An 18,152-nucleotide genomic window follows, 5' to 3' on the forward strand; every position below is an offset into this window, starting at 1 on the left:
AACTCAAAATTAATTATATAATAAAATTTGAAAATGTGTAAAAATATCAGTGTTGTGCAACATTTGAATAAATACTATCTATGAAAGATATAATATATTATATTATTATATTTTAAAATATACGATATTAAAATATAAAGAAAAATTGTTTGCAAAAATTAATTTTTTTTGTTTTATCATTATTGATTTTTTCTTAAGTAATACTGGAAATACTATAAAAATATTAAATATAATATTACTGGTTTAAAAAAATAATCTAAATATTTAGTGCGTTATACTTGTAATAATTATTTTTAAAAAAATAATTTATAATAAAATAAATAAAATATAATATAAAATATAATATAATAAAATAATTTATAATAAAAAAAAATTTATAATATATTTTAAAATCTTTACTTCTTTATATTTTTTGAAAAAATATTAAAGAATTTTTTAATATTATTTATTTATTTTATAAATTTTTATAAAACAATATCTTAGAACAAAATCATTTACTGAATTAAACTTACTGTAATTGGAATAAAAATAGATTTTAGACGTTTTTATTTATTTTATTAATTTCAATAAAAGTAGTATTAAAATTAAGAAATAATAATTTAAAATACATATTTATTGCTACTTTGCACAACACTGATTAAATATTTTATTTTTCTAAGAGGAATATAAACAAATGAATTTCAAACTAAAGTGTATCTATTAAAAATATATACACTTCTATTTTTTGCTATATTTTATATATGATAACAAAGACAAAAATTATTAATGAACTTACAATTAAAAAATGATTATAAAATAATTAATTTCTTAAGTTAATATAAACTTTTATTAAAAATTTCATAAATTTTTAATGATATTTAATTATCATTTATTATGTGAGATAAACAAAATTTTTTTTCAGAAATTTAGGATTATTTTTTCTGATATATATGTAATTTAAAGAAATAGAAGTCTATATATAAAATATAAAATTGAATATATCTTTTCATTCATAGACTCATGTATGTTAAATGTTATAAAAATTACACAAAATTGGTCAGAGAGATATTTTATATGTACAAATTGTTTAATACTGTGAATACATATAAATATAAAGCCCTTAATTGTGCTTTCATTGACTACACAGACAGAAAATACAAGAATGCTTTCTATACATAATATTTGAAATTTTCCATTATTATTTATATATAATAATGAAATATACCCTTATCTAACTATACTTCCCTATTCCTTTAACTGATACATCTTCTTGTACTTTTTACTTATCCTATACTATGGACATTTTATTTCGTAAATTAAAAAGTGACGTGGAAGGTTCTGGTCATTTTTATTAACTAACTCTTAAAACATTACAACTTAAATAATTAATTAATCTAGGTAACCTACAAAAATGCTAACTGATTTTGCAAACTCATTAATTTCATTTTGTATTAACATTTTTCTCATGCAATTTCCCTTTTATCCTGAGATGTTTAGTCTATATAAGAACCACCTTGCTTATTATGAAACAGATCATCAACCTAGATTCTTACATATACCGCTATATTGATATATTTTATTAAATTAGAGAAACAATCGTGCTCTCCAATATCTAAAAACCTAGATCTGTAGTCACTTTCAAAGATGTTACACAATAATAAGTATAATAAAACGTTACAAAGTTTAATATTTGGATGGCACGGATGTATCCCTAGCCATAGTAACTGAATAATCAAATTAATCCATATCTTTTTTACTAACAATGACGATAATTACACGTTAATAATTGTTTCTTTTTCAGGGGATATTATATGTGCCAAACAATGAGTTCAGACACAATCTAGAAAGTTGTGATGCAATATTTTCACATAAATAGTTGAATATAGATATATGCAATAGGTGCTAAATACCAAAAGAAATACAAGTAAAAGCCTCCCTCACTGTGATCTATTAAGATGACGCTTCTCTGTCCTGTATCCTGATTGTCCTGCCTGGTCTTGTCTCTAGCCTTATAGCCCTGCCTGCTCCAATACTAAACAGTACAGAAGTACTGGCGACTAGAAGACAAGTAGTAGGTTCACCTGAGGTTCAAAAGTCATAAATCTATTAGTTAAGATGATTGAAAATACTCAAATTGTAAGAATCTATAGATTTTGAGCTAAAAATTAAATATCATATAATTATTTACTATAATTTACTATCATCTTAAGAATGTTTTTTTAAAACATTTGTTCTTACATGATTGCATACAGTACTATTATATAATTATTTTTTTAAATTAAAATAATTAAGAATAATATAACTAAAAAAAGAATTCATTGCTCTATTATTAAAAATTTTGCACACTTAAGATATTATAATGAATTATAATAATTAATAAAATATATAGTAAATTAATAATTCCATATAATATTGCACAGCTATTTTATTTTTTAATTTTTATCAAAATAAAATGAAACTCTACTGAAATAACCAAGTCATATACAAAATATGTATATATATATATATAAATATGCATATAAAAAAATTTTAATTAAATATCTGAATACTTGGCAACAAATATTATATACAAATTAGCAATATTTGAAATAAATTATTTATTGTTTTAATATATAAAATGATTATTTTGAATATGTTAATAGAATATTATAAAAATATGAACTTTGACAAAGAATATTCTTTTTTTTTTATTTGATTTCTTTATATTTCTTTTATAATATATATATTTTTATATTATTGTTAATTATTTATTTTTGTAATATATATATTTTAATTATTTATTTTGATAATATATATATATATATAAAAAAAATATTTTTGGAAATTTTTTCCTAATTTTATTAAAAGTATATAAAATAAAAGTATTCAGACATTTTATATTCTATTATCATTATCATATATTCTATTATCATATATTTATGCAAAAACTAATTTTAACTATATTTCATCAAAATTATAATAATATGAACTCTTGTTAGCTAATATGAATGTCAAAAGATATTCATGCATTATGTGCATATAATGCTTCAAAATTATAAATATTTACCATAATATTTTTACATAATTGAATTAATATAAAATTTATCTAAAATACTAAAAAAATTTATCTAAAATATTTAAAAAATGTGTCTCTAGTTATGTCTCTTATACTTTGTATATATAAACTATTTTATCTTATTTTATATTTTGCATATATAATTAATATAAAATTAATAATAACAAAATTTCTAAATTATTTTTTAATTATTTCCTAATTATTTTTAAAAAAACACATGAGGAGTTTTAAAAGTTTTATATATAGATAGATATTTAATTGCATATAAATAAATTAAATTTTTACTAGGATTATAATTATATATTATTTAATTATATTATTTATTTCATATAATTTAATTAGAAAATACCTTTATAATATAGATAAAAAAATTTTTTTTTACGAAATTAAAGAATAAAAAAAAATATTTATATCCAAAAATTTATAAGTTCGTATATTGAACATTAAATATAACAATTATATTATATAATTCTTTTCTTATAATTATGTCAAATATATATAAAATTTTTTTTGACTTGTATACTTATATGTATATATGTGTACATATATTACATAATGCATGTGTATATAATATAAAAATAATTATATAAGGGAATTATTGATACAAGTATTCTGTAATACCTGATTATTCTTTTATTTAACTATAATTAATAACCCCATGTGAATAAATTGTTAGTTATTGATTATACCTGATCTATCTATATAATTATAAAAAAAATAAAAGATAATTGATTTTAGAGCTCAATTGAGTTCTATTCAAAATTATTTAATATATATATCATGAAAGCAAATTAAATTCCGCATATATTTTACTTATTTATAAAAATAAGTTTTTTTTTATGTATGATATTATTTCAAATCATATTTATTTAAACAATTTTTTTTTATTTTAAAATGTAATTTAAATATATATATTAAAGATATATTAAAGAGACATCATTTAATAATATATTCTAAAAAATAATCAGAATAAAATTCTGCTTACCACATGAGGGAAGTAATCAGTGATAATGCATTTTAGTATCTTCTTCCACCTCCACCACCTCCACCCCCCATGTTTCCACCACCAAGAGAACTACCTCCGTATCCTCCTTGATTACCATAACCACCACCACCACCTCCAGAATTTCCACCACCCATAGGACCTGAAAAATGAATCAATAAATTGCAAGGAGTTAGTAAAATTGTTTAAAATTATATGAAATATTATAAAATATTATTTCTTTGATGATATTTACATGAAGCTTACTATCCTAATAATTAAAGAGATGCATACTAAACTACGTCTGATATAAATATCTTAATAAATTAGATTATAATATTATTTTATGTACAAAAACTGATTAAACAATATTGAAAGTAATAAGCAATTTATAGTTTAATATTTATACTTATTTAAATAAGTAATTAAATAAAAAAAACTGAACAAATGATAATATATATCCAATATTTGTTAAAAAAATTATTTCTACAATAAAATACCTTTATAAAATAATAATTTAGTATAATATGAACAAACTGCATTCGAATTGAATACAGAAAATGGACAAAGGCGCTCCTTCTCACTGCAACATCGCGCCTTATGTCTTAGTTATAATTTATATTAAAACATTTATTTAATTTCCTTTGTAATATTTTCAAATATTATTAAATCCATTTGTAGATTATTATTATTTACATTTACAATGTAGTTAGTATTAATCTTATCATGCTAATCAGATTAATTATTCATTTCTTAAACGCAATGATATGTGAATTTTACGAGAGAATCACACAAGTGTTGCATATCAATTTCAATACTTTACATAAATAGAAAATCAATAAATATTTAATAAATATTTTTTTATATTAATTATATTAATTTTTTATATTAATGTAGACTTCACGAAATATTTAACAAATAATATTCCATATATTGAAACATGAAAATATTTATAATTTTATAAATTAATCATATAATAATTAAATTTGTCTATTTTTATTGTGTATAATTCCACGTAAATATATTTTCATAGCATAAAATATAGTGCAATATAGATGTAAGAAATCAATCAAAAATTAAATTAATTTGAGTATATACTAAATATAAAAATCGATAATATTCAAAAATTTTCGAAAATATCTAAAATCATAATTAAAATCACACAAAGTATATTCATAAATATTTAATATTTTTCTAAATTTTATATATATATATATATATATATATATACATGTATCAAGTATATCAATATATACACATTGATTACTAGTAATCTATACTTCAATGCAATCTATTTTATACCGATATCTTTTCTTTGATTTCTTATCATATGAAATATAAAGTTAACATATGAACATAACATATTGAAACAAATAATTGTTATTTTATTTAAAATTATTATAGATGCAATTTGAATTAATGATGATATTATATCCAGTTTTAAATTAACATAGTATTTGTAAATTATGTTAATATCTTTAGAAAGAGAAAAAAAAATGAGTATTATTCATTCATAAAAAATAAAAATGAGATTTTTCCATCATGTTTATAATTTTTAGAAAATTAATTTAAAAAAAATTTTTTTTGAATATCTCTTCATCATATCTTCGTAAAAATAAGAAAAAATATATAAGTAATAAAGAAGATAATTATATAAAATTTAGATATTATTATTTTCCATATTTGAAATAATATTTCTTTCAATTTAAATAGTATTATATACATGTTATTAAACTGAAAAAAATAATGAAATCATGCATATATTAAAATAAGAAAAAAACTTTATAATATTCAAAATATTGAATATCTTCCCTAATAAATATTTATCAAATATTTTTTAATTCTCTATATGCAAAATTTAAACTGAAATTGATATATCACACTTTGTGTGAATACTTAATTAATAATATAATATAAAATTGTACTAATTATAAGCTGAACGCTCCTTGTGCAACTTATTATATCAATATAAATATATTGCATATACTAGAATATGATTAAAACAACATTATTGTAAATAATTAATGAAAATCTAAGAATAGTTGCTCAAGGTACGTAACAGACGCGTTGGCTTTTGAGAAGGACAGAAGCAACCTTGTCCACCGAAGGGTGGTAGCCATCTCGAGTCTCCGGATTGTCGGCCACTAGGACCCATATTAATACCATAGGGTGCAGGTCTTCCTCCAGAGTTGAAATTATTCCGTACTGGTCCACCGCCATAGCCCTGTTGGTAACCTCCTCCGAAGTTATCGTTACTCCAATTTCCACCGCTATTATATCCACCTTGACCTCCTTGACCTCCCCAGCCACCTCCTTTAAGATAAATTTATTATAAAACTTGCAAAGAGTTTTTAGTAATTACTATAATACATTATTAATTAATATATTAATGTAATACTTAGTAAAATGGGAAAAGTATATCTTTCTGCGAACCTTTACCTTGATTCTGATTTTCCCAAGGACCGTTACCGCCCCAACCTCCTTGATTACCTCCACCATAACCACCCTGATTACCACCATTATTCCAATCTCCACCGCCACCACTTCCTCGTCCTCCCCAATTACCGCCACCCTGATTACCACCACGGGGTCCCCTTCCTACATTCTGTCCTCCTCTGCTACCACCACCTCCACTACCACCACCACCTCCTGATGCAGAAGCCATCTCTGCTTTACTTAAAGCCTACAATGTAGAAATGTGATAAAATCTAAAAAATTTAGAATTCTATATAAAAAAAAATAATACTAATAAGAGTACTTTTACCTTTTTAACATCTACATGCTTGCCACGTATTTGGTGATTACGTTGCAAACAAATTTTATCTACTGGATCATAATCATCAAATTCAACAAAACCAAAACCACGCTTTTTGCCTGTTTCTTTATCTGTTACAATGCTGATCGAATTTATAGTGCCATAACTCTGAAAATATTGTTTAAGATCGTCTTCTTCATGGTCATCTTTTAAACCACCTACAAATAATTTCTTCACTGTTGCACCAGCTTCGGGTCTACCAATTTCTTGTCTAGGAACAGCTCTCTTAGGTTCAACTACACGTCCATCTACTTTGTGTGGTCTATAAATCCAAATAATGAAATATTTATATAAATAATTATTAATAAATTATTAACTTCTGTACTTTCATATATATATATTAAATATTTATATTTCATAATATATTTATTATATTTATTATTATTATTATTTAACACACACACACACACACTCTCTAATAATTTTAATATTTAGAATATAAATATAGCAAATGTTGAATAATTAATAAAATATAAATTATTAGAAATATAATAAATATTTTTTATTAATTTTTAAAACTATTAATTTTTTTATATTTTTTTATAAAATTCAAGAATATATATATATATGTTTATAATATATATATTATAAACATAATTTTTGTATTAGTGAATTTTTAAAATAAATATTATAAAAAAACATAAAAAAATCAATAATTTAGTCCCAATTAATTCTTGTATGATAAGAAATATATATATATATATATAATATAATATATATTATATATAATAAATAAATAATATATATATAACATATATAAATAATACATATATATAATTAAATATGTAATATAATATATTTATATATATGTATTATATACCTTGCATTTTGAGCATCATCTACCATATGTGCACGTGAATAAGTAATAAATCCAAATCCTCTAGATCGCTTTGTTTTTGGATCTTTCATTACGACTACATCAACAATTTCTCCCCATTTTTCAAAATGTTTCTTTAAAGAATCATCTGTAGTTCTATAATCCAAACCACCAATAAATAATTTTCTAACATGTTCTGGTTCATTTTTACCATCCTGAAATATCAAATTATTATTATTATTAAAATTATTATTATTAAAATTAAAGAATTAAATGAAAATTTCAATTGTTTGTTAATCATTTTTACCAATCATTATTTTAATTATTAATAATCATTAATAAATTATCACATTTATTCATAAAAAATTACTTCAAAATTTTGTTTTTTGTTTTTAAAAATATTACAATATAAAGAATGATATAAATATTTTTGAAAATTATTGAAAATCACTTTAATTTTAAAATATAAGTATTATATAAAATTTTGTTCCTATAAAAAATTTTAATAAAACGTATAAAAGTATTTTATATATAAATAAGTTATAAGATAATTATAAAATAAGTTATTTATATTTAAAATAATCTTTACATTTTTTTTTATTTATATCATATACCGTAAAACCTATATTAAATATTAAAAATCATTTGTATTTTATTAAAAAAATAAAGTTATATTTGAAATTCATATGGATTTCAAAAAATTTAATTTCAATAAATTAAATATTAAATAATTATATCAAATGTATATAACTTTACTATATAACTTTATTACATATTAGTTATTACATTCTAAGTTCAACATTCTAAAATAGTTGAATTCGATTTTCTTAATTTCATAATATTTTCTTTTTATGAAATATTGTATATATTATTAATGATTAATTATTATTAGATATAATTATTTTTCTAAATGATTATGTATATAAATCTTCTAAATAACTAAATTATAAATAATGAACAAACTATAAAACAAATAAAAATTATATAACAATTTTTTATTATATATAATAATATATAATAAATTAAATTAATATATAATAAATTAAAAAATATTTTAATATAATAACATAATTAAAAATATAAAAATATAAGATTGAAGAATTCAAATTAAAATATCTTAAATGGCGTAGCGTCGGGGTACGCCATGATGAAAGAAAACTATAAAAATGTACATCTGTACATTATCTATTTAAAATTAATAAAACCACATATATTTATTTAAATTCAAAGTACTCTTGATATTTATTTTATTTTTTTATATTATTATTATTCACACAATTTATTTATTTATAATAAATCATAAAATCTCTATAAATAAAAAGACATAATAAATTATATACATATAAAATACTAAGTAAAAAGATTTTCAAAAGATTTTAAATGATAATTAATTATTAAATATTTCATAATATTAATATAAATAGGACAAAGTAAAAATTAATTGAGATTAGATATATTTCTATTTTTATATATATTATTTTCATGTATAACAAAATATATTTAAATTATTGATCAAATTATAGATTCTGTACTTACATCATGCTCCATTTTAACCATTTTGGATTATTTTAAAGGGTCAAATACCCTTCACTACAGAATATACAAAGAATCTCACTAAACTAGTATTCAAGAAATGGAGATCGCGCACGTCGGTCAATCGATACTGTTCCTTCCAAATACCTATGTGAACCCCAAATGCGTAACTACCACATAAATATTTCAGACATGCGCAGCTTTTATATTACTTATTAATTTATTATCTTTTTAAGAATTTTTCAGAATGTTAGCATTAGATATTATCCAAAAAAATTTTATATATTATTTAATATATTTTTTAATATATTTTAATTATTTATAAAGAATAAAATTTAAGTATTATTATTATTCAATATATTCTTCTATATAAACAATAAATATTTTATATTAATAAATTGATTGTTTAATATCATATTTATATATTATCTACATTTATATATATAAATAATACATGTATAGTTATACAATGCATCTATTTCTATAAATATAATGAAATAAATATTGTATTTATACAGCGCCGGAAATGTCAATCGTCATTAAAATAAACTATCTATGTATACATATGAAATGCAGTTATAAGATATAAAACATTTTCATATTTTATTACAAATGAAATTAGTTTATGTGTATCATGTACAATATAATTTTTTCTTAAGACTTCTATTTTAAAAATATACTATATTGCGAATTATAAATAATATTAAATGCAAATATTACAAAAATATATATAAAAAAAATCAAGTAATTTTTTATTTACAATGATAATGATAAATAGAAAAAAAATTAATATAATTAATATTATTATATATATTAATATATATTGAATGTTCTTTTTTAAAATTTCATCATAAATTTTAAGATTATAATATTTACACTAATGTATGTATATATTTAAATATTCAACTATCATAATATTGCATTAATAAAACTGAAATTCATTATTGCATTCTTATTGTCGTAATCTCATACATCAATGAATCCGTTAAAACAAATAGTATTCTATTAGAAATAAAAATATATATGCCATATATTTAAAAAAAAAATTGTTTTATATAATAGTTTTATATATATTCAGAATTTTTTCTGTATCCTGAAAATAAGAGATTCAACGTAATTAATGATATTGTATATATTATATATTATATAATGCAATATTTAAAATACAATCTAATATTTTTTATAAAATAAAATCATTTTTTATTTCATAAAATTTTAATCTACTAATAAAAAATAATTGTGCAGATTTCATTATAATTTTGAAATTAAAAATGAATAAAAGAATAAGAATTTATTTTCTCTTATGTATATATATACATTATAAATATATATATTTATATATATATATATATATACATTATAAATATTGTGTGCACATTTATTTTTGATTTATTATTTTTATGTCATTTATTGTAAAATATAATATTTATATATAAATAATAATAAAATTAGTTAAATAAATAAAAAAATAAGCATAGATACAAGATATAAAATACAAAAATTTATTTTTAATCTTTTAAATGATACCGGAAATTACATTAATTATTACATCAAGAAAGTAATGTAATATTTTGTATAAAAATATGATTTTGTGAAAACCTGTAAAAATTTGTTGTATTTTTAATGAAAGACAATATTGATATTTAGAAATTCTAATTATAATTAAAATTAGAATTGAAAAAATAATTGAAAAATTATTAGAAAATTCAAAGAATTATCGATATCTTTTTTTTCAAATTATTGTTCTTCATATTATAAAAGTTTTTTGCTCATTTTACTCTAAATAAATAATTTTAATTAAACTTTTAAATATAATATTGTTTTGTTTATAGAATATCATAAATTAGATAGAATTTGTATGAGATATTTGATTTGTGAGGGTAGGATATGATTTATCTGTACAATTTAAACAATTTCTAAGAAAATAATTGTGATTTGATATATTTTGTGGATATAACTTTTCTTCAATACGTTTATTTATTACAACTGCTTCAGCAAGAGGTATTGGTTCTGTATATGTAAATGTCTTTTTTTTGATATCAGACTTATCATCTAGCTTTTTAATATTAATTGGTCCATTAATAACAGAAACAGCATTACTGACTTCATTAGTAGTTCTTATAACAGGTGTAATGTTACCCATTGAATCTAATCTAGAACTGATTTGGTCACAAGAACTTATACACACCACTGATACCTTAGTTGGTGTTTTTGTTAATAGATTAGAAGCCATTTTTTGTGTCTTTTTTATCTTTTGCTTTTGTTTTAAATTTATTTGTTTAGCTTTTGTTAATTTTGTATTTGTTTCAGGATTTGCATTTTGTTCATTATTAATATTAAAAGATAAACTCTCTGGATGATGATGTCTAATGTGTCGATGTAAATTATCTTTTCTTCTAAATACAGTTTCACAATATTTACAAGAAAATGGTTTTTCATCTAAAATGAATTGTTTGTATCATATTAGATTTATAATTCATTATTTAATAATATAATACATAATATAACATTATATAATACATATATATATATACACATATATATAATTAATACATATATATAACATTACATACCTGAATGGACTGTTAAATGACGTCTTAATTCACTTTTAGATAAAAATACTCTATTACAATGTGCACATGAAAATGGCCTATCTTTTCCATGCGTTTTTTTATGACGAATTACCAAAGATTTATCTTTAAAGCTTTTATTACATTGATCACATACATATGGTCTTTCATCTATTAATAAAGAAAATATTAAAATAATAATTTTAAAATATATTAGTAGTTCTTACAATATCTTATCAAATCTTTTGCAATAAATTTAAAATAATTTAAAAATTTTTATTGAATATTTTTTATATTTTATTTATAATTTAATGATATTTTATTATCAAGATATATTTACATTTACAAATAATATATATTTATATTAACAAATAATTTCAAAATATTTCTATTAATTAAAAATTTCTTTAATTAAAAATAAATTTCTTATTATTAATTAGAAATTAAATTTCTATTAAAATATTTATTATTTTTTTTTATAAATAATATATATTTATATTAACAAATAATTTCAAAATATTTCTATTAATTAAAAATTTCTTTAATTAAAAATAAATTTCTTATTATTAATTAAAAATTAAATTTCTATTAAAATGTTTACTACTTTTTTTTTATATAATTACTTACTATTATGTGTTTTTAGATGACGTTTTAAATTAGTTAACATTCTAAAAGTTTTTTCACAAGTTTTACAAGAATATGTAGTTGTTCCATTATGTACATGTAAATGATTTTTCAAATCATCTTGTTTGGAATATCTTTTATCACATTTAGAACACATAAATTGTTTATCTCCTAAAATTAAGTTTAATTAAATTAATAGTTAATATATTATATTATATTATTATATAAAAATCTAAGTAAATATTGTTTTTTATAAATGAATTAAATCTATGCTTATTATTATAAAATGTTACTACCATGAGAGTACATATGTCTATTAAGTTTATTCTGTTGTGGAAATGCTTTCTCACAAAGATTACACTTATATGGTCTATATCCTTTGTGAATTCTTTCATGATATTCAAAATGTGATCTTTTTATGAAACTTCTGTCACAAAAAGAACATTGATAAGGTTTAACACCTGTTATACAAGCATCATGATAACATTTTCCTTTCTTGTTTTGAAAAATTTTAGTGCATATATTGCATTTATATTTTTCTGGTATTCCTGGTATTATAGTAATATGATCACGATCAGTACATTTTATAGATTTATTTTTTAATTTTTCTTTTGTGGAAAATTTTGTCTTGATTTCCTAAAAAAAATGCTAATATAGAATAATGACTTAGACATATATAAATTATAAAACTTACCACATTGCAAATTTCTGTTACTTTATTATTAGATGATGATTTTACTACTACATTATTACTTAAATGTGGATATACATTTAAAAGTGCATTATTAGTTTCTCTACTTGAAATATGTAAATTATTTAATGTATCATTGTTTTTAATATCTGTAGAAGATTTATTTATTTCTTTTGTTTTGTTAATTATATTTTCTCGATATAATTCATAATTATTTATATAATCAGTAGAAATTGGTTCAAAATTATTTGCTTTAAGTTTGGAATCTTTATTAATAACTAATTCCAAAGGTAATATTTCATTACATATATTACTTTTATCAGAAGTAGAAACGTTATTTAATATTTTTTTTTCTGCAAAACAATATATAATAAAAAAATAAATTAATGAAGTAAAAATTACAATAATTATTATTATTAAATATATTCAACTATAAAAATGTTCTACCATAATTTTCAATACTATGTTCATTGATACATATTTTGCAACCTTGTTCTTCATATATTAAACACATACGACATTTAATATGACCACAACTATCTTTTACAAGTCTTGAACGCGATGTATTTATTATTTGTCTACAACTTGGACATACTTTGTTCATCATAAGTATTTTTATTTCCCGAAATAATACTAAATAAATTATTTATTTACGAGTAAATTTAGTTTCATTAATTAAATTAATTTTAAAAGAAAATACATATTTTCCTTCATATGAATTTATTTCCTTTCTATCGCCTTTTTAAAAATTTGTACTACATAGATACTTACATATGTGTACTGATGTTTGATTCATGTTGTGCATATATGTACAAATTTATATTCTATTCGTTTTAATAATATAGTTAAAAAATTGTAATAAATATATAAAAAAATGTATTTTTATATATACATATAAGTATTTCTATATACTTTTATATTTTAAGATTAGGTTAAGTTAATAGATACGATTTATAAATTAATATGTCTATAATTAATGATATTAAAATAAATCATTTTTTACTAATTTAATTTAAAAGTTTTTTTTTATTTAATATAAATGATATTACTTATAATTATTTATAATTTCACTTTATTATAATAAAATTTATAAATACTATATATATATATATGTATATATAATATATATAGCATATACATTATATAGCATATATAGCATATTATATAGCATAATATATGTATATTTACATCACAAAACATATTATTTAACAAAACAATTATATTTATAATCATATATATCATATATATCAAAAATATTATTATCAATTTTAATAAATTTTTATAAATAGATATTTATAGATAGAATTAAAAAAAATTTAATAATTTCATTTTCAAATACATATCTTCGATTTACTTTTTTGGAATTTAATATTTTATTACATAAAAATATTAGATTAAATAAATAATAAAAAATATTATAATAATAAATTCATTTTAATGCATATAAAATAAAAAAAATTATTTTATAATAATATAGTTTGTAAAAAATAATAATTAATATAATTTATTATTTTGGAATAAATTTTATTTAGGTTTAATGTTAATGTTAATAAGAAACAATTTATATTATATATAATAATACAAATATTAATGTTACTTTGGAAATGTAAATACTTAACCTCTCTTTTAAAAGAGAACTAACTTTTAAAAGTGAAATCTGTTTGATGTTTTTTAAGTATAAACATTTTTAAATCCTATTTAATATTTTAAAAAAAAATTCATTTTATATTTTTTAAAAGTTATTGAAAAAATGAGAGATAATTTACGACAAAAGGTAATGCTTACATTATGTTTATAATATTTTGTTATTATTTAGAAGGTTATGATTTGATCTTGAATAATTTTTAATGAATAAAAAACATAAATGAATAATTACTAATTACTTTATTATTATAATTAAGATTTTGCATGAAAAATTTTATAAATAATTCAAATGATATTAAATGATTTAAAAAAAATTAAGATTACGTTAAATTAAAATTAAAATATTTTAAGATAGTTAACATCGAATTTTTATTCTTATAAATATAAATATATATATTTATAAAAACTTTAAGATAAATATATTTTTGTTGCAATAAATATTGATTTAATGTGTTAATATATTTTTTTATTAAAATATAATACAATAATAACTGTTTAATAACAAAATATATTGTTTTAAAAATAAATAATACGTAATTTCTAATCATAATATTAGAAATTAAATATTTTTAATATTTAATTATTTATAATTATTTTTATTTAATTTAAATTGTTCCTAAATTTTTTCCATTCCAAATTTTTAATTCTCTAGATTTATTTAAAAAAAAAAATGAATATATCTATATCTATCTCAAATAGATTAGAAAAATCTGTTTATAATATTTTATATGTATTGCATATAACATGCATATATATATATATATATATATATACATATATACATATACATATATACATATATACATATATATATATATATATATATATATGTATATTACATAATATTTTAATCTTATTTATATTATATTATGTTTATAATATTATTTGTATTTTTTAGGTATTACAAACATTTAAAAAATTGCATCGTACTCGAATGAAAACTTTTCAAAGTGATGAACATGCATTACAAGGTAAGTTAAATATGATTATTAAATATATTTGAAAAAATTATTGAAATTATAATATTTTGATAAGTCTATAAATTTGACTTAGTATTAAGGAACAAGATAAACGAGGAGTACAAAAAATATAAAAATGTCACAAATACAGCTGCTATTGAAGAGGTAAAATTTTTATTCTAAAATACAGTGAAATTTCAATTAACTGAATTTTGGTTTAATCAGAATCTATTTTCATTGTTCAATGAAAAAATATACTATACAATTCAATTTTTGAAAAACAGTCAGAACAATATTAATAAATACATACACAATGATTAAGAATTATGAAAGTTATTATTTATTTCATTTTTACAGCAATTAACAAAACAGGGAAGAAACACAAAATTTCTGAATCGAGCAAAATATTCCATTTCTTATCAAATCAAATATATATCATATTAATAGATCTTCATTTATATAAATTTAATAAGAGGAAAAAGCAGTTATGTAAAAGATAAATTCATATAATACAAGTTATACAATATCAATTATTTTTAATTTTTTATTCAAATAATCAAAATTTTTATTTGAATAAATGGATTTAATAATATATATAAATCATTCTTCCAATTACATTTAATGTTTTAAGTTATTTTCACTATTTTCATTAATTTCATTAATTTTCATTAATTTTATTTTTTCAAAGTTCACTTAATGATAAAAAAAATTTCATATATTATTTCATAATTTATATGTATAATATAAATAAATAGAATTCTTCTATGTTGGAATACTACTACTAAATTATATTTTTTTTTTCAGATTTAAATATTCAATGAATTTTTATTTATTCTTGTCTTATATCAATGAAATCGGTTAATTGAGATTTCACTGTAATTTGTATGATAAAATTTTTTTTAATATAATAATATATATTTTGCAAGGATTATTAATACATTGATTATTATAGGGATTATTAATTGTCAATATTTCAATATATTATAATATTTAAAATACATTATTATTTTTGTAAAATTTTTAATACTTTTAATACGATAATACTAAAAAAAAATTAATAAATTATTAAATAAATAAATTAAAATTGTAAATAAATTATTACATAGAGAGATTAAATTAATTTATTTGATAAACAAAATATATATTAAATAATTTTATTTATTATAATGAAATATATAATAACTAATTATAAATGAAAAATCTTCAATATTTATAAAAAACATATAAAATAAATTTTAAGCTCATCTTGCAAATATATGAAATCACGGATATCCCATGAAGATACGAAATATCGCGAATAATAAACATTCTTAATTTATGGACATATGTGCATATTCTAAAAATAGATTATAAATAATTTTCAAAGGTAATAATATATATCATATAAAGTAACAAACAATATTAATATTCGATCGTGGATTATATTTTCTAAATAAAGATAATTCAGGAATGAAAAAAAACTATATATATTTAATTAAACATTTTATTAGATGATTTATTAGTCTATATTATATGATATATAAAAACGTGTTTTATTCTTTTCTGTTATATTTCGAATATGATTATTATAATACTTTAACTAATGAATTTTTTTAAATATAAGTACAACAGGGGTAAGAAGAAATTATGGAAATTGATAAGTATATCAACGGTTTAACAGGAAATAGAAAAATTTGATTCCGTTTTTTCAAAATTTGTAATAAATCTGTATAATTATATTTTTGTCTTGATAATATTATAGAGAAAAAGAGAGAGATAATCATATATATAAATACATAAAATACAAATAAAGCACAAGTTATTTCAAACATTAGACTTTAATATATCTTATTTTTTTTCTTTTTTTTTCGGATATGAATAAAATGGAATTAATTTTTCTGGATATTGGGATAAAAATTTATTAAATTATATATTAAATTATATGTTTGAAAAAATTACTGAATTTAGTATTGTTTTAGCTAAACAAATTTGCGGAAGAAGTAGAACATGAAGTACGAACGACAATAGTCCAAGCAGTTGAAACAAAACCTGGACATTTTGGTAATACTGTTAAAATTATTATAATTATAAATTTTTTTTCATTACTGATTTTATTTTACAATATTTTAGAATTACGCATTACACCTGATATAACATTAGTAGATAATGTGCCCTACAAAGATGAGCCATGTAATACAAATAATAAGGATAATTTAGATACTTCTACTTCGAAAAATAAAACAAAATAATTATGTATAATTATAAATATAAAATATATTTAAATTATGCAATAAGTTAAATAATTAAATCTGTTATTATTTTATGGAAATATATAAATATTTATATATGTAATTAATTCTTTATTAAAATTCTTTATAATAATATTTAAATATTGAAAGCCTCAAAGGAAAAGTGATATAAATGACAAAATTATTAACTTAAAAAAATTATGGATCAAGTTGAATTTAAATAGAAAAATATTATTATGAATAACAATAATCATA

The 18,152-nt window shown here is 18.5% G+C and overlaps 3 protein-coding genes across 5 annotated transcripts; 1 reads left to right on the plus strand and 2 right to left on the minus strand.

Moving 5' to 3' along the window:
- Positions 1-1,032: 1,032 nt before the first annotated feature.
- On the minus strand, positions 1,033-9,301 carry LOC122714429 (heterogeneous nuclear ribonucleoprotein A1, A2/B1 homolog). Of its 3 annotated transcripts, none has more exons than XM_043935748.1 (7): positions 9,185-9,301; positions 7,652-7,863; positions 6,781-7,093; positions 6,456-6,699; positions 6,111-6,329; positions 4,020-4,179; positions 1,033-2,060 (listed from the first exon to the last, which is right to left on the minus strand). In XM_043935748.1, the coding sequence occupies exons 1-6, from the start codon at positions 9,203-9,205 to the stop codon at positions 4,052-4,054; spliced, it is 1,137 nt and encodes a 378-aa protein (XP_043791683.1). In that variant the 5' UTR covers positions 9,206-9,301; the 3' UTR covers positions 1,033-2,060; positions 4,020-4,051. The 3 variants fall into 3 exon arrangements, with proteins under 3 accessions (XP_043791683.1, XP_043791684.1, XP_043791682.1); XM_043935749.1 differs by having other exon boundaries at positions 6,180-6,329; positions 6,450-6,699; XM_043935747.1 differs by having other exon boundaries at positions 6,450-6,699.
- Positions 9,302-10,950: 1,649 nt separating this feature from the next.
- Positions 10,951-13,915, minus strand: LOC122714482 (zinc finger protein 184-like). Its single transcript, XM_043935843.1, has 6 exons — positions 13,514-13,915; positions 13,070-13,419; positions 12,672-13,011; positions 12,379-12,546; positions 11,755-11,922; positions 10,951-11,620 (listed from the first exon to the last, which is right to left on the minus strand). Exons 1-6 carry the CDS (start codon positions 13,671-13,673, stop codon positions 11,025-11,027), a joined length of 1,782 nt encoding a protein of 593 aa, XP_043791778.1. The 5' UTR covers positions 13,674-13,915; the 3' UTR covers positions 10,951-11,024.
- Positions 13,916-14,678: 763 nt separating this feature from the next.
- On the plus strand, positions 14,679-17,948 carry LOC122714495 (complex III assembly factor LYRM7-like). Its single transcript, XM_043935865.1, has 5 exons — positions 14,679-14,840; positions 15,609-15,681; positions 15,764-15,834; positions 17,628-17,709; positions 17,779-17,948. The coding sequence occupies exons 1-5, from the start codon at positions 14,817-14,819 to the stop codon at positions 17,895-17,897; spliced, it is 369 nt and encodes a 122-aa protein (XP_043791800.1). The 5' UTR covers positions 14,679-14,816; the 3' UTR covers positions 17,898-17,948.
- The last annotated feature ends 204 nt before the right edge of the window (positions 17,949-18,152 follow it).

This window comes from Apis laboriosa, unplaced genomic scaffold, assembly GCF_014066325.1.
Source record: "Apis laboriosa isolate Shangri-la unplaced genomic scaffold, ASM1406632v1 scaffold30_cov140, whole genome shotgun sequence".
NCBI lineage: Eukaryota > Metazoa > Arthropoda > Insecta > Hymenoptera > Apidae > Apis > Apis laboriosa.